Source organism: Doryrhamphus excisus, chromosome 1, assembly GCF_030265055.1.
Source record: "Doryrhamphus excisus isolate RoL2022-K1 chromosome 1, RoL_Dexc_1.0, whole genome shotgun sequence".
In the NCBI taxonomy this organism is placed as follows: domain Eukaryota; kingdom Metazoa; phylum Chordata; class Actinopteri; order Syngnathiformes; family Syngnathidae; genus Doryrhamphus; species Doryrhamphus excisus.
The window spans coordinates 27,155,976-27,178,857 of NC_080466.1; the positions used below are offsets into that span (position 1 = coordinate 27,155,976).

The window sequence follows — 22,882 nt, forward strand, 5'->3', positions numbered from 1 at the left end:
AAGGAAATAACTTGAAGGCTACCGTTTAGGTCGCTAGCTCTCTAGTTTGCGAGTTAGCATGTGTCTCAAGACCCTGCAGTTGCGCAATATGTTGTAAATAAAAAGAGTATAAATGTGACTATAGTCGTGTTCTGTCATGTCTACAGGGCTCTAATAATGCTTTGTTCATTTTAATCTGAAAAAAAATAATTTGTCTACCCACCAACTATATGTGGTTTCTTAAGTTTTTATTATTTGCCGTTTTATTATTATTATTATTATATTTATTACTGATTGATTGATTTTCTTTATTCTTGATTTGTTTATTTATTTTTCATCTCAAAAATTTCAATATTTGAGAACAGTGGAATGTTTTATCAGAGCTTTTATTGTAGAAAATCGCAACCAAAGCAAAGTTTATTCATTTTTCTGTTTTTAATACATTTTGGAAAACCTGATGCGGCCCAGTCTCACCCAGACCCTAGCTCCAGTGGCCCCCAGGTAAATTGAGTTTGAGACCCCTGCTGTATAGAGTACGAGGTGTGTAATACCCACAGACACTCGGTGTAGCTCCGGACTCCTCATAACATGAAGCTAGGTGTGCACACTGTTTTCCACTCATGCAGAAGACTACCAGACAGTAAAATGTAAACTGACACACACACTGTGGGGGGACAAAGTCCTTTCCACACACACACATCAGCAGAATTAACTTCCACGTTCAAATTCTTAAAATGTGCGTTGTCAGAGCCGCACTGCAAGCCCTCCGCCCGTCACGTACGGAGGTAACCCGCTGTGACGAAGACTTAAAAGAATTGAATGGACCTGAACGGAATTGCACGGAGAGGCTGGTTTTAAGAAGAACGCCAACAGGAATGTGATCCGATGCATCTCCGAGGCTGTGAGTCACAGCCAGCCCGTACAGCCAGCAGCCGAAATCAGTCACTTGGTTTGACGTTAACTTGCTTCTCCTGCGGCAGCGGCTGTCTCCTCCTGGTATCCCACTGTAGCTCCGGCTCAGATCAGTGGGGGATCTCAAGGCCTGTCGTTTTGCTCTCCATCACCACCGCTGCCAATTGCTCCAGGACACAGGTAGCTGGAGAACTAACTGAATACTTAGGAGATTTATGGTGCTGGAAGTGCTTCGCCGCGGCTTCCTTTTAAGGTGCTTAGATCATATTTTGCTTGTGGTTTGTGGTATTGGAAGAACATTGTTGTAGGTTGGAGTACTAAAGTAGTATTTAGATTGCGAATATAAGACAAATAATTATACATAAACCACATTTCCACAGTATGGTTTGGATCATCCATCCGTTTTCTTTACCACTTGTTGTTCGAATAAAATGTAGATAGAATGAATATATAGCGTTAGTTATCACCCTTATATCCATTTGCTTAGTGTTTGAATGTGCTGAAGAAGAAATGTTCCCGTGACCCTGATCAGAGACCCCCAGTGACCCCCGGGTCCTGGAGGTGCCTGGATGCGCCAACAGCAACCCTGCAGATGTTCATGTTAATCCTGCAAGAATGTGTCAAGATAGGAACTCATAAAATAATAAAAGTAATCACTCTCACATACACACACACATAGACAAACAAATACAGCTCGTGCAACTGCCCCCCCCCCCCCCCCCCCCCCTAGAGTTGCACGACTATGTTGTAGGGACCCCCGAAAAGAGAATAAATGTTGGGTATGTTGTTTCCCTCTCCTCGCTGCGAGTAACTTTGAATATTGTTGTCTCTTCTGTATTTCTGTATTTTAAGTGTTTTTAAAAGTGTCACAGGAGTTTGAACCTGACACTTGTCCTCACTAGGGTTGGGATGTATGTTAACCAGTAGGCCGCCGTTATTCCGCCCGGTTTGGATCATAATCTCGCGAGTTCTTGCGACGCTCCGAATATTTCCCATGTGGTCCCCAGCTGAAAGCAAAGTGCATTCCGGACTTTTTAAGTGTGCCTCAGCGTTCACATGAAACGGCGCCAACATAATCAGATCATTTGCATGATTATTTTTTTTTTTTCGAGCGCTTTTTAATCTTGTGGAGAACAATGGATCATTATCATCTGCAGAGCTAAAGTTATTACTCATTTAATCAATCATCAGCTGTCATGTTCGCTCGGTTGGTTTGATGAAAGCAGCTTTTGGATGACAACATTTTTTGGGGGGTGATTCTTTATATCGATATCGGGATGTAGAGCCCTTACTGTCTTTCATGTTATTTATAGACGGCTAAACAGATTTGTTCATATTGCCTTTGTTTTGCCAAGACAAGCCTCGTCTCGTCCCAGCTGACAATTAGAGACTTGCATCAGATGGTCCTCGGCACAAACCGTGCCGCGCTGCGAGGTCAATGAATCAGATAGCTAGCAGTAATCACCATGCTATTCCTATCGGCAACATTGCCGGTACAAGCCGTGTATCATCGCGACTTGATTGCTTCCGCTGGCCACCAGGGACAGGCGGCGTCTCTCTGTATTAGCGCGACTTCCTGTCGGGGGTGGAGCCAGCGGCGGCCAGCTCACACGCGCGTGCCCGGAGGTGGCGGTGACACGGGCTCAGATGATCAGCTGAAGGCTGCTGACGCTTGAGTCAGGGGTGATTGTGTCTAACCTTGACGGATGACTGGCGGAACTTGGATTCCTGTCGCTTTATTCATCAGTTCCAACACACGCACAAAGAACAACATACGGGGATGTACTGAAAGTTTAGCTAATATCATCATAACCCGCATCATGCTATCATTTTGGCATTATGTAAATCGATTTTAGGATTCTCTTACTGGTTTTTAAATGTCTTAACGCCTGTAGAAATCCTCCCCCTGAGGACTCTAAGTGGGTTTCGAATAGAGGATAAGGGAATCTCAAAGAACCAAATCACAGAATGAGAACCAGCTTATTTATTCCTGACAACAATACCTAATACAGACGTCCGGGCTTATCTGCAGTCCCTGTATGCCTACAAGTAAGCGGGTCTTATTAGCCAAAGTATCCTTTGTATTTGTGAGACTATGTGTTTTGCTTTTATCTTTAGCTAACAAAATTGACCCGGCTGGCTGGGGGTTCCTCCCTTTAATGTGGGGGTCCGCCCGTCTGTCGGAGTCGGGGGGCCCGGGTGCTGGTCCCCCGATGGAACGGCCTGCTGCTCCTCCCAGTGTGGACGGCCCCCAAAGGTGGTGTTTCCTTGATCCTCAGTGCCATGCCATGTCTCCCTACTGCAGGGGTCTCAAACTCAATTTACTTGGGGGCCACTGGAGCTCGGGTCTGGGTGAGACTGGGCCGCGTCAGGTTTTCAAAAAAAAAAAAAACGCATTTATTAAAAACAAAAAAATTAAAAATCTTCGCTTTGGTTCCAATTTTCTACAATAAAAGCCCTGATAAAACATTCCACTGTTCTCAAATATCTTTTTATTTTTCTACACAAAATAAGATGAAAAATAAATAAACAAATCAAGAATAAAGAAAATCAATCAGTATAATAATAATAATAATAATAATAAAATGGCAAATAATAAAAAATTTAAGAAACCACATATAGTTGGTGGGTAGACAAATTATTTTTTTCAGATTAAAATGAACAAAGCATTATTAGAGCCCTGTAGACATGACAAAACACGACTATAGTCATATTTATACTATAGTCATATTTACAACATATTGCGCAACTGCAGGGTCTTGAGACACATGCTAACTCGCAAACTAGAGAGCTAGCGACCTAAACGGTAGCCTTCAAGTTATTTCCTTTAAACTTAAATAGCCAAAAACTTACCACTTCCACACGGATAGGGAGGATAACTATTAACAGTTATTTAACCTTTTATGTTAACATGAACATTAATCAAACGTAATCATTTTTTCTGGGTACATGATACCATACAGCATCCATATCAAACTTGCACGGGCCGCACTAACATTAAACTTTCATATCAAGGCGGGGGGCCTCAAACTAGTGTCGCGTGTTTGAGACCCCTGCCCTACTGTGTGTGATTGTGTGTGGGTGTGTGTCTAGTATGAAGGGTGGGAGGGAGGGGTTTTCTTAGTATTTCTTTTTCCTTTTAAATGTGGTAATTGTTTTTAATTCTGTAATGTACTTTGTGTTGCAGGAAAAGTGCTATACAAATAAAGTTGATTTGATTTGATAAAGTCAACTAAGCTTGCTTCTATTCCTCGTTGCAGGAAGCTGTATGTTCGATGAAGGCTTCTCTCAGTGTGATTACCAACAAGATCCTTATGATGACTTTGACTGGACACACATCAACACGCAGGAAGTGCCATATGTATCCCCCTACTTGCCAAAAGGTGAGCAGCTGTACTCAATCCATTTCAGTTGTATTTTGTCCAGCCAGAACGTAGGAAGTACTTTAATACTTTAATAATACAATCGGACTCACACGTTGTATTAATAATACAAAAAGATGTGAGCCATATTGTGAAAATTGGGAAAATGTACGCAAACCAAGGCAACATTCATTCATTCATTTTCTACCGCTTATCCTTACGAGGGTTGCGGGGGGTGCTGGAGCCTATTAGTGATACTTCTTAGAGAACCAGCTCCATATATGCTTTAGTTGTCCTAGCTTCAGCGCTACGTTACATTAGCACACGGCTATGTTGCATCATCAACATGCATTATTGCGATACAATTCATTCATTCATTTTCTACCGCTTTTTCCTCACGAGGGTCGCAGGGGTGCTGGAGCCTATCCCAGCTGTCTTCGGGCGAGAGGCGGGGTACACCCTGGACTGGTGGCCAGCCAATCACAGGGCACATATAGACAAACAACCATTCACACTCACATTCATACCTATGGACAATTTGGAGTGGCTAATTAACCTAGCATGTTTTTGGAATGTGGGAGGAAACCGGAGTACCCGGAGAAAACCCACGCATGCACGGGGAGAACATGCAAACTCCCCACAGAGATGGTCGAGGGTGGAATCGAACCCTGGTCCTCCTAGCTGTGAGGTCTACACGCTAACTACTTGAGTGCCGTGCCACCCCTATTGTGATACATTCATTCATTAATTTTCTACCGCTTTTCCTTACGAGGGTCGCGGGGGTGCTGGAGCCTATCCCAGCTGTCTTTGGGCGTGAGGCGGGGTACACCCTGGACTGGTGGCCAGCCAATCACAGGGCACATATAGACAAACAACCATTCACACTCACATTCATACCTATGGACAATTTGGAGTGGCCAATTAACCTAGCATGTTTTTGGAATGTGGGAGGAAATCGGAGTACCCGGAGAAAACCCACGCATGCACGGGGAGAACATGCAAACTCCACACAGAGATGGCCGAGGGTGGAACTGAACCCTGGTCTCCTAGCTGTGAGGTCTGCGCGCTAGCCACTAGACCAGAGGTAGGGAACCTATGGCTCGGGAGCCAGGTAGGGCTCTTTTGATGACACTATCTGGCTCTCAAGCATTTCTTACCACAATAAAAATGCTAACATTTTAAAGTAAACATCACAGAAATCACTGTTAAAAATAATATTAAAAATCAAAACTTTCTTATGCATTTTAATCCGTCCATCTCTTTTCTACTGCAATACGGCCGACCATATCCATCTTTCCTGATGATATTTTCCAGGTCAAACACCAAAACTTGATTATTACTGGGTAATGCGGTAGTCTACCTCGGTCATTGAGATGTCAAAAAAACATGTAAATGTAAACTTTCCTCCTTTAGTCAAATAGCTAAAGCTGCAGAACCAAGCCTTCTGGTGAAGATGGCCAAAAGAATGAAATACGTGTACTGAATACGGTTCAAAACTATGCAGCAGCAGAAGTTGCATTAATGGCAGCAAGTATTTGATTTATTATTAGACACTGCGCTGCTCAGTGTAAGTGTGTAAGTGTGCTGGCCACACCCCATTGGCGTGGGGTAGTGTGCCTGGTCTACGTAATTAGAGCCCATTATATCTAAAACTGTTGGTCTTACATAAAAATGCACACATTTTATTGCATTCAAAATGTATATGGCTCTCACAGATACACATTTTAAAATATCTGGCCTTCATGGCTCTCTTAGCCAAAAAGGTTCCCGACCCCTGCACTAGACCGCTGTGCCGCCCTTATTGCGATACAATTATAATCAATTATTATAATCAATAATAAATATACAATTATAATTATAACTTCCAGTGGTTGACCCCCAAACCTATCCAGACTGTAGTTCGCTTTTCCCCCCAAGTCAGCTGGGATAGGCTCCAGCTTTGTGATATAAAACTGAAGCAGAGATTAATATTAAAGCATTTAAACTTTTAGGCTGCCTCGTTCTCCTCCATAATGTGTTGGATTTTTTTTTTCCCCATGATGATGATGATGATGATGATGAAGATGAAGTGGGAATGAAATCTCTCTGCCTCAGGGCTGAGGGTCTAATTAAGAACAGGAGGTCATTAATCAAAAGAAGGGAGCAGGGACAGTTGCCGACATTTTAAGCTAAGCCCACGCAGGCGTCGTCGGAGGTGGAGTCGTCGTCTGTGAAGGGAAAAGAAAACGTGGCCAAAAAGTTGGGGTTGGGATGGTTCTCTACTTTCCTCTAACATTGAATCTCTCTCACCTCTCATCTCTGCTGCGTTCTCTTCTCTGCTGCGGGAGATGACGGTTTTGTTACCATGACAATGTGATGTGTTGTTTATCTCTGCTGCTTATCATCATGACAACCCAACCCACATTTTTATTTTTTATTTTTTTAGATCAGTCTCTTCATAATGTCTTCCTACCCTTTTGGTGCATGATTGTGCAAACGTCATTCAATAAATATCACAAGAAGTTTGGAACGTTTCAGGAAGTTACGTGGCGAACCCAAGAGTTTTTTGCACGGGTTTAAAGCTACAACCCAGCAGGCTCACTTGGTAGGCGGGGTAGGTTTAATGGCTAGATGTTGCTCTGAAAGAGTCTCCCCTGAAGGTATGGTTACATAAACTGACATTTGATGCGATAATACAGTAATATGAAGTGTGTAGAACACCAGTACTGCAGCTCCAAAACATGTTTTTGCTGGAGGGGGTGAAAGATCCCGTATTTGAGATTTTTCTTCTCGGGTTGGTCATTCCCAAAGAATGCCATGTATCAAAGTGTAGGCAAAAATAAAAGGATGGGTTACTTTGTGTATTCATTTTAGACCGCATTGAAATACCGCTTTGCGACAATTAAATATTAATCCCAGGATACATTTATATTCCAGTCTTATACCAATTAAACATTAAAGGCCTTGTTTTGCAAAAAGAGCATAACAGAAACACAGCGGAGCCCCGAGGCTGTGTGAGCAAAACCTCATCTTTTTTAAATGCAATAGCTAACTGGTAGCAAAATAAAATAGCTGCAGTCCACTCACTTTTGCCTTTATTCACCGTACAGGCGCCTTTGACGTTGTATTGGAACATTCCTAACATGCATCAGATTACAATTGAATGCATCACATAATCAGTTCACAGTTCCACATGTCCAAAAGGAGTAGGAAGAAGCAAAGCTTATTAAATCCTACCCCTCCATCTGGTACTTTTACAATCAGTAACTGTTACATTTGTTCACTTCCTGCTTTCCATAATACAGTTTTTTTTTTTTTTTTTTTTAATAATGTACCTTGTACCAAAGTAGGAGGTGATATGAGCATCCAATGACATAATGGGTACCATAGTAAGTGTCAATATAGTGATATATATAGCACATCATGACTGGTTCAAGACTCTTCATCCTTGTATTTAGCAAACATCAACTGCTTGTATTGTTTCTTGAATTGGCTCATCGTTGTGCATTGTTTGATTTCCTTACTCAATCCATTCCATAGTTTGATTCCACATACTGAAATGCTATGGCTTTTTAACGTAGTCCTAGCATATAAGTGTTTCAAATGTAGTTCTTCCCTGAGATCATATTTCTCCTCTCCTGTAGAGAAGTATTGGATGACATTTTTAGTAAATTGTTTTTTTTTAGCCTTATACTTTATTTTATTTTATTTTATTTTATTTTAGCTGTTTGAAGATGAACTATATCAGCAAGTTGAAGTATTTGTGATTTTAGAAATAAGGAGTTAATATGTTCTCTGTAGGCGGCATTATGAATTATCCTCACTGACCTTTTTTGCAGTACATTTAGTGAGCGAAGATTATAATGATCAGGATTGTGCAGAAAAAAGGGTACTCCATCTGGTACTTTTACAATCAGTAACTGTTACATTTGTTCACCTCCTGCTTTTCCATAATACAGTTTTTTTTATTTTATTTTTTTTTATTTTTTTAAATAATGTACCTCATACCGAAGTAGGAGGTGATATGAGCATCCAATGACATAATGGGTACCATAGTAAGTGTCAATATAGTGATATATATAGCACATCATGACTGGTTCAAGACTCTTCATCCTTGTATTTAGCAAACATCAACTGCTTGTATTGTTTCTTGAATTGAATCAGCAAGTTAAATTAGTTAAAAACTTGTGTATAGGTTCCAATCCCCTGAAAGTTGCATGCAGAGGAGGAATTGCAGTCTCTGATCACAACAAATGAGCAACAATTTTTAAACATGAAGAAAGATGATTTATGCCCGCTTTGCATGTTACACAATAGAAGATGGATTCAGTGTTATTATTTCACAGTCATTTGCTATTCCGGTTATACTGTTGATCCTTAAAACCCACATTGATTTGTCCTTTTTGTTAATTGCGATTTCTGCTCGCGGCAGCATTGAGCGTGCCGGCGAGGGTTTTTGGCCGTTTTTGCAATGGAGATGAAACTCATCTATGTAATCGCCACGGGGGGTTGGTGTTGGCACAAGCCGGCTGCTGTGGGGCTTAGGCGCTATGCTGGCGGTGTGCTGGGCGCCAGTTGAACATTCACGGACTGGACTAAAGTAGATACTCTTGACTCATAATGTTTGTCGGCAAACTCCACTTCAAACCTCTTTGGCGTGCCATTCTCCTCACGGTTCCCGTTTGTCAGCAGCCGAGTAGGATGGGAAGCTCATAACTGCACCGGAGATCATCATTATTTTGTCCAAAGTTGCCGGATAACAAAAATTAAAATGGGACAAACCAGCAAAAAAAAACAATTGCTCTTACATACCATGAGGCATTATTGAAAAAAACTGATGAATTATTTGGATAAATATCACACTTGTGGGTATTTTGTTCTTCCAACTGCTTCCAATTCGAATGGTGTCATCAAATAAGACGTAACTTTTACCAACAGGAGGATGTTATTGTTATGCTGAAGAAAGGATTCTTCTGTCTAAACTCTGCAGTTGTCGCTTTGATGTGACATATCTAGGTCTTAAGTCTGTCTCAGGGGTATTTTTAGCCTTGTTACTTTTCTGTCGTCATTCCATTAGTGTCCATTTTACACGTTGGCACTTCAAACACTGTAGCCATCTTAGAAATTGGCAGATTTTGTAGGGTTTTTGTCTTGAAAGCTTTTTTTTTGCCACATATACATTTTTTTTGTTATACGGAATTGCTAGTACATTATTTCCGTCTACAAACCTGTAACAGTATCTGAGGAATTTCTTCCCCAAAGTGTATTGATCCACTTATTGACTGATTTTTTTTGTGTGTTTTTAAAAGTTTCCGTATTTTTTTTGTGTACCTGGCAGTTATATGAGTAAGTAAAGGTTATATCTTTGCCACGTCGTACGTTTTGACATATCTGGGGCTCTTGACTGATACATGTATTTTTAGCTGCCACACAGACCTGGCATCTTACATCCATTTCATGTCACTGTCTCGGTATCAGTTTGATACCAGATGCAGCAGCGGTGACCTGATCCATTGTGTGTTTGTGGAAGATATAGCTCTAATATTAGAGTTTTTTTTTTTCTGGTCCGTGTGGCTGTCGTCCAGCTTGGATGAAGCCATATTGCTTCCTGTTGGGGACTTTTTCAAAATGCAAGAAGGATTATTGTGCCAAGGATAGACATTACGAGTTGCTGTCTGTGTGTGCAGAAAAGAGATGAAACGAGAAGAACCAATGATTGGCGTACCGTGTGTGTGTGTGTGTGTGTGTGTGGGCGTTGCAATGCAGACATGTTTTTGTGCGCCTAATGAAAATCTGCTACTGTTTGCCCTCTTCTATTCTACAGAGAACAATATATTCTCACTGTAGATTAGCTGAACAATGACGGATAATCACCACCATTTTACAGTCAGTTGAAGCACTCTTAATGTGTACATTCTAACTGTCAAATGCAATTAACTGCCTACAGTGCAGTATTGTGTTTACACAATTGGTGCACAGATACTATGTGTTATTTACCATTGTGCATTGTATATATTTTTTTTTCAGTGAAGGCACCAATGTTGTAATAAATGTATTGTATATATTCTGTTAGTCCTATGTCGTACCTATGCGGTAGAGTATAATAGGAGATTATAAACCCACTACTTGCTTGTCCTGCGCCCAGGTTCCTACATGTACGTGGATGTCTCTCAGTATGAAGTCGGGGAGAAGGCCAGGTTTCAACTGCCGGTGATGAAGGAGAATGACACCCACTGCATCGACTTCAACTATCAACTCATCAGCCCCGATGGCTCCAGTCCCGGTACCCTCAATGTCCTGGTCAAGGTACAGAAAACATTATTTATAATATTACTTTATTGATTCCAGACTAGGCCGTGATAAGTCAGTTTCCCCGAAGTAGGATGTACAACAATGTCCGCTATCAGAAAGATACTGATAGATTTGATATTATGTTACATGGTGAAAACGCCTGAGGAAAAATCTAGCACTGGGCAATGAGGTCAAGGTACTACCGCATGATGTCAAGGCACTACAGGATAATGCTGCCTTGCACGCCATTCTTAAGGTGGTCAAAACCCTATGGACAATTATATCAAAGTACTACAGGATGATATCAAAGTACTGCAGGATGATATCAAAGTACGACAGTATGATATCAAAGTTCTACAGGATGATACCCAAGTACTACAGGATGATATCAAAGTACTACAGGGTGATATCAAAGTACTACATGATGATAAAGTACTATTGGATGATATCAAAGTACTACAGGATGATATCAAAGTACGGCAATATGATATCAAAGTACTACATGATGATATCAAAGTAATACAGGATGATATCAAAGTTCTCCAGGGTGATGTCAAAGTACTACAGGGTGATATCAAAGTACTGCAGGATCAAAGTATGGCAAGATGATATCAAAGTACTACAGGATGATATCAAAGTACTACAAGATGATATCAAAGTAATGGATGATATCAAAGTGCTCCAGGGTGATGTTAAAGTACTACAGGGTGATGTCAAAGTACTACAGAGTGATATCAAAGTAATAATGGATGATATCAAAGTGCTCAAGGGTGATGTTAAAGTACTACAGGGTGATGTCAAAGTACTACAGGGTGATATCAAAGTAATAATGGATGATATCAAAGTGCTCCAGGGTGATGTTAAAGTACTACAGGGTGATATCAAAATAATAAGGGATGATATCAAAGTGCGACAGGATGATATCAAAGTACTACAGGGTGATGTCAAAGTACTACATGATGATATCAAAGTTCTACAGGATGATATCAAAGTTCTACAGGATGATACCAAAGTACTACAGGATGATATCAAAGTACTACAGGGTGATATCAAAGTACTACATGATGATAAAGTACTATTGGATGATATCAAAGTACTACAGGATGATATCAAAGTACTACAGGGTGATATCAAAGTACTACATGATGATAAAGTACTATTGGATGTTATCAAAGTACTACAGGATGTTATCAAAGTACTACAGGATGATATCAAAGTACTACATAATGATATCAAAGTACTACAGGATGATAAAGCTGCCTTGTGCATCACTCGTAAGGATGACAAAGAAGCAAAGGTGAAATCATTAAACAAGTGAAGAATCCAATTGGGATTGACCATGATGGTTATACATCCTGGTCATTTTCTTACGTTACTTCATATTAGGTAAATAGTACATGTTAAATACAGGAACTAACACATGTATTAGTAATTGATTTGAAACCGAGCGGGGGATAAGGTCTGCTAAATAAGGTCTGCTTCTTCCAAACTGTGATAGAGTGAGGGAGTGATGTTTGAGGGACGACTGTATGTATTTTTGGATATTTTGTCAATACTCGACATTGTAGTACAATATGTGGGGCCTACAAATGGGGGCCAAATTGTTGGCTTTATTGACCCACATGTAACAGTTTTCATTGTTTATGACTGCAGGTCAACAAGGGTCCCTTGGCCAACCCTATTTGGAATGTAACATCCTATACTGGTAAGAACTCCACCACCCCACCAGTCACATCCCCCCCCCCCAAGCATCCCAACACCAAGTGACCACTTCACATCTTCTGACTCTTGTGTCTTGACAGGTAAAGACTGGCTGAAGGCCGAACTCGCCGTCTCCACCTTCTGGCCCAATGAATACCAGGTGAGCTCCCTCTTTAACCTCTGCTTTTCACTGGATGTGCTGCGTTCACTGACTCTTCCAGCTCCAGTTTCTGATAGTATTTTGGCTCGGTTGCATTACAGAGCACAAAGTAAACAGAGCTCTCTGTGATGTCATTCATTTCTTACACAAAAACTCCATCCGGAATCTCCACAATTGCAAAGTGAAGCAAAATGCCATCAATAAGACCCAATTAAATTCATTCATTCATTTTCTGCCGCTTTTCCTCACGAGGGTCCCGGGGGGTGCTGGAGCCTATCCCAGCACATATAGACAAACAACCATTCACACTCACATTCATACCTATGGACAATTTGGAGTGGCCAATTAACCTAGCATGTTTTTGGAATGTGGGAGGAAACCGGAGTACCCGGAGAAAACCCACGCATGCACGGGAAGAACATGCAAATTCCACACAGAGATGGCCGAGTGTGAAGGGTGGAATTGAACCCTGGTCTCCTAGCTGTGAGGTCTGCGCGCTAACCACTCGATCATTGTGCCGCCCCAGTTAAATTCATTCATTCATTCATTTTCTACCGCTTTTCCTCACAAGGGTCTCGGGGGGTGCTGGAGCCTATCCCAGCTGTCTTCGGGCGAGAGGCGGGGTACACCCTGGACTGGTGGCCAGCCAATCACAGGGCACATATAGACAAACAACCATTCACACTCACATTCATACCTATGGACAATTTGGAGTGGCCAATTAACCTAGCATGTTTTTGGAACTCCTCACAGAGATGGCCAAGGGTGGAATTGAATTCGGGTCTCCTAGCTGTGAGGCCTGCGTGCTAGCCACTCTTCCGCCGTGCAGCCGATCACTTCATCAAAATAAAATTTTATCGAGTAGATTCGAGTGTAATGATCCCATCTGGACTTTAGTCTTGTAGTTAGGACTACTTTTTTCATGTACGTATCAAACATCTCGCATCACACGTTGTGACTCTCTGACAAGTAAGTCATCTAAATAAACTGTTTTTACAAGCCATTGCGAGCAAAGTAAATACAGAGTACAGCCACGCCCGTAAGGAAGCCCGTCTCTCTGTGACATCACAAAGGAACAGATTTGCAACGCCGTCTGAAACCGAACGTTTTGAGCCATCCCAAACTTCATTCGGGGCTCACTTTCAAATGTGCAAACCTCATTATCTGAACCTTTTGCATGGATGAACCGGAGAATATAACATTTATAGGTTAGAAAAGTGGAAAAATGCATCGTATTTGATGATCAAAAGTCCGGTTTTCAGCGTCTTTATTTTAATGTGGGAATGTGGGGGGAAACCGGAGTACCCGGAGAAAACCCCCGCATGCACGGGAAGAACATGCAAACTCCACACAGAGATGGCCGAGGGTGAAAGGAGGAATTGAACCCTTGTCTCCTAGCTGTGAGGTCTGCGCGCTAACCACTCGATCACCGTGCCGCCCCCAATTAAATTCATTCATTCATTCATTTTCTACCGCTTTTCCTCACGAGGGTCGCGGGGGTGCTGGAGCCTATCCCAGCTGTCTTCGGGCGAGAGGCGGGGTACACCCTGGACTGGTGGCCAGCCAATCACAGGGCACATATAGACAAACAACCATTCACACTCACATTCATACCTATGGACAATTTGGAGTCGCCAATTAACCTAGCATGTTTTTGGAATGTGGGAGGAAACCGGAGTACCCGGAGAAAACCCATGCATGCACGGGGAGAACATACAAACTCCACACAGAGATGCCCGAGGGTGGAATTGAACCCTGGTCTCCTAGCTGTGAGGTCTGTGGGCTAACCCCAAGCCCACCGTGCCGCCCCAATTAAATTCAGCCTCCCCCAATTAATTTACCCTTAAACTGTTTAGTATATTTTTGAAAAATATATTTTCATAAGTTGCCGCACCCCCCTCAAGTCTTCTGGTGTCTCCCAGCGGAGGCTGATGGATTAGTGAAGTCATTGAAGGGCGTGTTCTCGACTTTTTTTTTTGTGTGTGTTATAGTGCGGGCATCAAAACACGGCATCCAAAACAAATATGCACACGCTGCGAGGCAGGCCACTGATTTATTTGTGTTGACTGAGGCTCAGGAGGTGACGATCAGGCAAGAAAGACGTAGCGAGAGGCCATGGGGTGATGAGCGGGGGGGGGGGGGTGTATGTTATCGTTGTGGACATTGCCATCATGTCTTATATTTATTTGAGATGACGCCACGTGAAAACTTGAGAACGTCTCCTATTATTATATATTTGTCCAATTTTAGTTCAGTCCGGTAGTTTTAGGCTGTTGTTGTCATGCGTGTGGCATGATGACTGTCGAGGGGGGGGCGGGCGCACATTCACACCCCCTGATTAATGCATACTCCCTGGGGACCAGCTAACACTACTATAAGGCGAAGGGTGGAAGTATCTTCCAAATGACCCATCTGGTACCCATTCCCCCCCCCCTCGGTGACAGAGAGAGAAGATGGCCGACATAAAACAAACATGTGTCAACATGTTCTAATTGAAAGTAATTATTCCTTGTTTGCTGAGGGCTCATTGCGGTTCTTCGGTGCACGAAACAGGTTCGGTTTGATGGAGGTTATGATGCCATGTTCTCGTGTTCAAACATGTTTCTGTGTTAGCGCTTAAGCTTGCATGGTAATGACTTTAGGGAGTGGAGGTACACACGCATACAGCAGTCGTGATAGAAAGATGAAATTCATATTTTTATTTTAGCTGTTTATTACTGAACAAATTACTGTGTAGATATATGTTCAGTATAATGCAAAAGTCTTGGGCTAATCCTATTTTAGTTCTTTTAATGAACATTGGGACTCGGTAAGATCGGTAAGTCAAACCTTGTTTTTTTTGTGTGTCCTAGTTTTTGGTCTAAAATCCGAACAAAAAGTGTAACATTTTCCTCCTCTTGATTTTTTGGTAAGAATTCACGTAACAAACTAGTCCATTTTCCGTGTACTCCATTGTTGCACAAGCTCAATTGTCCAAACAAGCACCCCGCACATTTTGTATTGAGTGCGACTGCTAAAATAACCAGCCACGGGGCCAAATAAAGTTATGAATGCTGTCACTTTGATAAGAAGTTCAGAAACGCCTCAGGGAGGCGCTATAGGAGCTTACGGACAAGAACCACCAGGTTCAGGAACAGCTTTTTCCCAACAGCTGTCTCCTTGTTGAACTCTGCCCCCCATTGCCCACCCCTTCCACTACTTACATCCCCCCGCTGATCTATGCCCCCCACCCCCAATCACTTCATTGCACTACTTCATTGCACTATTGTACATATTACTGTAATATCTTGTTGCATTCATAGATCATACTGTTTATAATTTATATAATCTTCAATAGCCATACTCTAGTCACTTCACTGCAATACTGTACATATTACTGTTATTATATATTGTCACATCCATACTGTTTATAATCTGTATAATCTACAATAGCCATATTATAGTCATTTATATCCCTGTACATATCCGCACTGTATTATAGTCATAGCCTGTTATAGTTTTTTTTACATAGATTTGTCCATTTTTTTCTACATTTACTTACTACTAAGGTACTTATAAAATTGCACTTCTGGTCGGATGCTAACTGCATTTTGTTGCCTTGTACCAGTGACATGAGCAATAACAATAAAGTTGAATCTAATCTAAAAATTCAATCTTGCCACGATGTACGGTAAGTCCTCATCAACAAGAACCTCCATTAATTCAGTTTTTCTGACAGTCAAACTACCATTATGTTCTGTAAATAAAAAATCAGCGGCAGTCTGTTGCATTTACTGTATATGTGGTCATTAAAGTACTCCTCCAAGAACAGATGTAATGGTAGACTTCTGCATGGCCATCATCATGACCAACTCCTGCAGATTATTTATGATATAATGACACGACTTAAGTGAAGGCTTGGAATTCCTCAGAATTCCTAATGTCAGGTTTGGTTCGCTCTTGAAGAGTGGCCAGTAGCCCGGTCGGCTTTGAACCCACGCCTCCTGACAGGACCAGAGAGACATCCTTACTTAGACTTCTCTGCTTTGACATTTCATTCAAAATCTAAAACTCTGTTATGTCTGCAGGAGGAATGTCATATAGATACCGACTATGAGTGGAGGGATGTTGGCAGGGAAGAATGATGAGTGCACAGACAGAATAGATAGGCGGGGGTAGGGAGTGGGGGGGTAGGACATGTCCTGGGTAAACAGTTCCTGGATGTTTTTATGGGTGCGGAATGACAACAACTGGTTAATCCCTGCTCTATATTACACTACATATCACGTCTTCGGAATGCCTTATACCAGGGGTCTCAAACACGTGGGCCGCGGGCCAGGACACTAGTTTGAGGCCCCCGCCTTGATATGAAAGTTTAATGTTAGTGCGGCCCACGCAAGTTTGATATGGATACTGTATGGTATCATGTACCCAGAAAAAAAATATTACATTTGATTAATGTTCATGTTAAAGGTTAAATAACTGTTAATAGTTATCCTCCCTATCTGTGTGGAAGTGGTAAGTTTTTGGCTATTTAAGTTTAAAGGAAATAACTTGAAGGCTACCGTTTAGGTCGCTAGCTGTCTAGTTTGCGAGTTAGCATGTGTCTCAAGACCCTGCAGTTGCGCAATATGTTGTAAATAAAAAGAGTATAAATGTGACTATAGTCGTGTTTTGTCATGTCTACAGGGCTCTAATAATGCTTTGTTCATTTTAATCTGAAAAAAAGAATTTGTCTACCCACCAACTATATGTGGTTTCTTAAGTTTTTATTATTTGCCGTTTTATTATTATTATTATATTTATTTATTTATTACTGATTGATTGATTTTCTTTATTCTTGATTTGTTTATTTATTTTTCATCTTATTTTGTGTAGAAAAATAAAAAGTAAGATATTTGAGAACAGTGGAATGTTTTATCAGAGCTTTTCTTGTGGAAAATTGGAACCAAAGCAAAGTTTTTTTTTTTAAAAATTGTTTTTTGGGTTTTTTTTTTGAAAACCTGATGCGGCCCAGTCTCACCCAGACCCTAGCTCCAGTGGCCCCCAAGTAAATTGAGTTTGAGACCCCTGCATTATACTATATGGAATTTCCTTCATTGACCCATTTACCATTGCTTGAAAATCCTTAATTCAGGCCGCAAATACGCTTATATTTTTTTCTTTTTTAAAACAGAAATTAGAGTGAGGTTGATGAGAGCGACTTACGATCGTATAAAGAGCGTGCAGTGTTGACCAACATGTCTTGAACCCGGTCTTTTCTGTAGACGTGTCAGATTAGAGGTCACATTGGCTTTACAGCGTGGCCACATGAATGTAGATTGGCAAAAATAAACCCAAGAGAATGAAACCAAACGGGCCCAAGAGTAATGAGGTGAGAATGGAGGTGGAACGAGAAGCACATATACATCCAAACCTCTCTCGTCGTAGCGTCTGTGAGTTTTTCTGTCAGGCATTTTATGTGTACCAAAGGAGATTACTATGGTCCAACAGGAAGAAGCATTAATCTCAGAAGGTTGTTGGACTGAATATACAGGTAAGGGCCAGAAAATTAGAATATTTTCATAAACTTGATTTATTTCAGTCATTGTGTTCAAAAGGTATAACTTTTACATTATATTTAATCATTGCACACAGACTGATGCATTTCAAATGTTTATTTCTTTAATTTTGATGATTATAGGTGGCAACAAATGAAAATCCGAAATTCCGTGGGTCAGAAAATTAGAATATTGTGAAAGGGTTCAATTTTGAAGACACCTGGTGTCCTGCAAAGGGCTTTAAATGGTCTCTCAGTCCAGTTCTGAAGCTTACACAAACATGGGGAAGACTTCAGATTTGACAGCTGTCCAAAAGGCAACCATTGACACATTGCACAAGGAGGGCAAGACTCAAAAGGTTATTGCTGAAAAGGTTGGCTGTTCTCAAACCTCTGTGTCCAAACACATTAATGGAGAGGCAAAGGGAAGGAAAAACTGTGGTAGGAAAAAGTGTACAAGCGATAGGAATCACCGCGCCCTGGTGAAGATTGTGAAAAAAAACCCATTCAAAAATGTGGGGGAGATTCACAAGGACTGGACTGCTGCAGGAGTCAGTGCTTCAAGATCCACCACCAAGAGACGCATGAAAGACATGGGTTTCAACTGCCGCATACCTCGTGTCAAGCCTCTTTTGAACAAGAAACAGCGCGAAAAGCGTCTCACCTGGGCTAAGGAAAAAAAGAGCTGGACTGCTGCTGAGTGGTCCAAAGTTATGTTTTCTGATGAAAGCAAATTTTGCATTTCCTTTGGAAATCGAGGTCCCAGAGTCTGGAGGAAGAGAGGAGAGGCACAGGATCCACGTTGCTTGAAGTCTAGTGTGAAGTTTCCACCATCAGTGATGGTTTGGGGTGCCATGTCATCTGCTGGTGTCGGTCCACTCTGTTTCCTGAGATCCAAGGTCAACGCAGCCGTCTACCAGCAAGTTTTAGAGCACTTCGTGCTTCCTGCTGCTGACCTGCTTTATGGAGATGGGGATTTTACGTTCCAACAGGACTTGGCGCCTGCACACAGCGCCAAATCTACCAGTGCCTGGTTTAAGGACCATGATATTTCTGTTCTCAATTGGCCAGCCAACTCGCCTGACCTTAGCCCCATCGAAAATCTGTGGGGTATTGTTAAGAGGAAGATGCAGAATGCCAGACCCAAAAATGCAGAAGAGCTGAAGGCCACTATCAAAGCAACCTGGGCTCTCATAACACCTGAGCAGTGCCAGAAACTGATCGACTCCATGCCACGCCGCATTAATGCAGTCATTGAGGCAAAAGGAGCTCCAACCAAGTATTGAGTACTGTACATTCTCATATTTTTCACGTTCATACTTTTCAGTTGGCCAACATTTCAAAAAATCCTTTTTTTGTATTGGCCTTCGGTAATATTCTAATTTTCTGACCCACGGAATTTCGGATTTTCATTTGTTGCCACCTATAATCATCAAAATTAAAGAAATAAACATTTGAAATGCATCAGTCTGTGTGCAATGATTAAATATAATGTAAAAGTTCTACCTTTTGAACACAATGACTGAAATAAATCAAGTTTATGAAAATATTCTAATTTTCTGGCCCTTACCTGTATGAATCCAAACACCCGGCAGGTCGTCATGTTCTTATCTGTACCTCACTGGGGGCTCGTGCCGACTTCATCTCGCTGCAAATTTTCCAGCTCCATCCTTTTGACAGCAAATGTAAATAGTGACCAAAGTTCTTTGAGAGTTCAATTCCAGCTGTTTATTTACCGTATGTGTATTTTTTTTCTTTCTTGTGTCTGATGATTTTGTATGCATTTGGGATTCTTCACCTTCTGAACCGCTGCACACAAAAAGACGAACATTTGGCAAAACATGCACCCTCACAAATGTTGGCGTGAAACCCCCTGGGGGGCCATAGATGCATGTGTACTGTAGACCCCCCCCTCTTTTGGTGGGGGTCACCTTCTCAAACCACCAGCATTTATGATATTCATTCATTCATTTTCTACCACTTTTCCTCACAAGGGTCGTGGGGGGTGCTGGAGCCTATCCCAGCTGTCTTCGGGCGAGAGGCGGGGTACACCCCGGACTGGTGGCCAATCAGCCAATCACAGGGCACATATAGACAAACAACCATTCACACTCACATTCATACCTATGGACAATTTGGAGTCGCTAATTAACCTAGCATGTTTTTGGAATGTGGGAGGAAACCGGAGTACCCGGAGAAAACCCACGCATGCACGGGGAGAACATGCAAACTCCACACAGAGATGACCGAGGGTGGAATTGAACCCTGATCTCCTAGCTGTGAGGTCTGCGCGCTAACCACTCGGTCGCCGTGCAGCCCTGTCTTAAGTTTAGAACAAGTAAATAGTTAGCTCGGTAGCTTGCTGTATGCTAGGAGCGGCGGCTATGACTTAACGTCCCTGCAGTGATCTCCTAGCTAGCATATTTTTGTTGCGCTATGGGATGTTAACAAAGAATGATAGGAATTTAAAGGTGACTATAGGGGTGTTATTTCATGTCTACGGGGCTCTAATAAATTGCAGCCAAATTGCATGTTGAGTACTATGAATGCAAACTCCACACAGAGATGGCCGAGGGTGGAATTGAACCCCGATCTCCGAGCTGTGAGATCTGCGCGCTAACCACTCAACCGCCGTGCCGCCCCATCCCCCAATTAATTTAGCCTTAAACTGTTTAGTATATTTTTGAAAAATATATTGCAGCCCGCATTTATGATATGCTCCTTAAAAAAAACCCTCCTGCTACTTTCACTTTGACATTCTCTGCTGATTTTTGCACCAACATTTGCAATAAAAGACACTGATGTAGTTATTTGAGTCCAGAAACCTCAAAAGTTCTCTTCAATTGCCGTTGTTCATGCCTCACACACTTATGTAAGGCATTTAACTCATGAATGTAAGACGATGCATGAGCATGGTGTGTTCATGGACCACTGAAGAAAGTTCGTAACCTCAATGCTTGATGAAAAAACATTGTCAGTGAGTGCGAAAATACATAAACAGTTTTAACAGTGTTACATGTGTGTGCTGTACATTTTACCTGTATTATCTAGTATTTATCAATATTTCTAGCATACAATGAATATAATGTTAGTGTTTTACTGCTGTGACTACTCTTCTCTGTTATATACCATATAGAACATACTAACCCTGTTATTTTTTTGTGTCCTCAGGTTATATTTGAAGCAGAGATTTCGGACAGGAAAGCCGGCTTCATCGTTATAGATGACATTCAGGTGCTCAGTTATCCATGCGGTGAGTCATTAGCATGCCAGCAATTAGTCCTAGTTCGCTGAGTAGACGCTTATAGCTCCGGCCACTAATTAGACTGAAGCGGGGATGCTTTTTGTCGCAGTTGAACGGACAGATAAGTGGGAATGACGAGAAGGTGACTCGTCATTCGGAGGGAACCGAGCGAGCGAGCGGAGGGCGCCAAGTTGTAGCGGCGAAAGCAGATAAATAAAACAGGAGTCAAAGAGTATGAGACGGGAGAAGAGAGAAAGACGGGGGGAATCGGAGAGAGTGAAGCGGGAAATGAAACGGTATTAGGTCAGTCATGGAGAGAGAAGATTCTGACCACTCAGCTCTCTTTTCTCGTTGGAAGACACACACACACACACACACTCGGTGAACAGTGGCTGTCTTGTCTTGCGCTGACAGCAAAGTGATGAGGGTTGCGATCCTTTTTAAATTCACGTTACGTTCCAAAGCCCTTTCTCTCCTCGGTGTTTCCGCACCGCCAGAGGCCTCTTCCTAAAACTCTTGCGTGAGTTCATCGAAAGCCAGTCGACAGGCACGTGCACGGAGGATGCAAACGCATAGCAACAAAAGCAATGGAAGCCCCGTTTGGTAATGGTAATGGTAATGGTTTAATTTCATTTGAACATGCATCAGATTACAATTGAATGCATCCCATAATCAGTTCACAGTTCCACATGTCCAAAAGGAGTAGGAAGAAGCAAAGCTTATTAAATCCTACCCCTCCATCTGGTACTTTTACAATCAGTAACTGTTACATTTGTTCACTTCCTGCTTTCCTAATATAATTTGTTTTTTATTTATGTATTTTATTTATTGTAATTTAATTAATAACAATATTATTAATTATTTGTTTTATTAATTAATTATTAATAATTCCATTTTTTAAATTATTTTATAATATTTATTTTATAGTTCACAGTTCCACATGTCCAAAAGGAGTAGGAAAAAGCAGAGCTTATTAAATCCTACCCCTCCATCTGGTACTTTTACAATCAGTAACTGGTACATTTGTTCACTTCCTGCTTTCCTAATATAATTTGTTTTTTTATTTCTTTTATTTAATTTAAAGTTAATTAATAACAATATTATTAATTATTTGTTTTGTTTTATTAATTAATTATTAATAATTACAATATGTTTTATTATTGTATTAAATTTAATTTATAGTTCACAGTTCCACATGTCCAAAAGGAGTAGAAAGAAGCAAAGCTTATTAAATCCTACCCCTCCATCTGGTACTTTTACAATCAGTAACTGTTACATTTGTTCACTTCCTGCTTTCCTAATATAATTATTTTTTTGTTTTTTTTTATTTTATTTAATTTTAATTTAATTAATAACAATATTATTAATTATTTGTTTTATTAATTAATTATTAATAATTCCAATATTTTTGATTATTTTATTATATTAATTTATAGTTCACAGTTCCACATGCCCAAAAGGAGTAGGAAGAAGCAAAGCTTATTAAATCCTACCCCTCCATCTGGTACTTTTACAATCAGTAACTGTTACATTTGTTCACTTCCTGCTTTCCTAATATAATTTGTTTTTTGTTTTATTTATTTTATTTAATTTTAATTTAATAACAATATTATTAATTATTTGTTTTATTAATTCATTATTAATAATTCTAATAATTTTTATTATTTTATTATATTTATTTCATTTTTAATCTTTTAATTTTTTTATTTTTGTCGTGTACCGAAGTAGGAAGTGAT

General features: G+C 41.0%; 1 protein-coding gene across 19 annotated transcripts in view; it reads left to right on the forward strand.

Moving 5' to 3' along the window:
* Window positions 1-22,882, forward strand: part of ptprk (protein tyrosine phosphatase receptor type K) — a 123,270-nt gene that overhangs the window by 39,923 nt on the left and 60,465 nt on the right. For all 19 annotated transcript variants that reach the window (XM_058045881.1, XM_058045862.1, XM_058045919.1 and 16 more), the window contains 5 exons: window positions 4,152-4,274; window positions 10,378-10,538; window positions 12,177-12,228; window positions 12,326-12,384; window positions 21,074-21,155. In XM_058045881.1, the coding sequence (XP_057901864.1) occupies window positions 4,152-4,274; window positions 10,378-10,538; window positions 12,177-12,228; window positions 12,326-12,384; window positions 21,074-21,155 (477 nt within the window). The remainder of the gene's footprint in view (window positions 1-4,151; window positions 4,275-10,377; window positions 10,539-12,176; window positions 12,229-12,325; window positions 12,385-21,073; window positions 21,156-22,882) is intronic.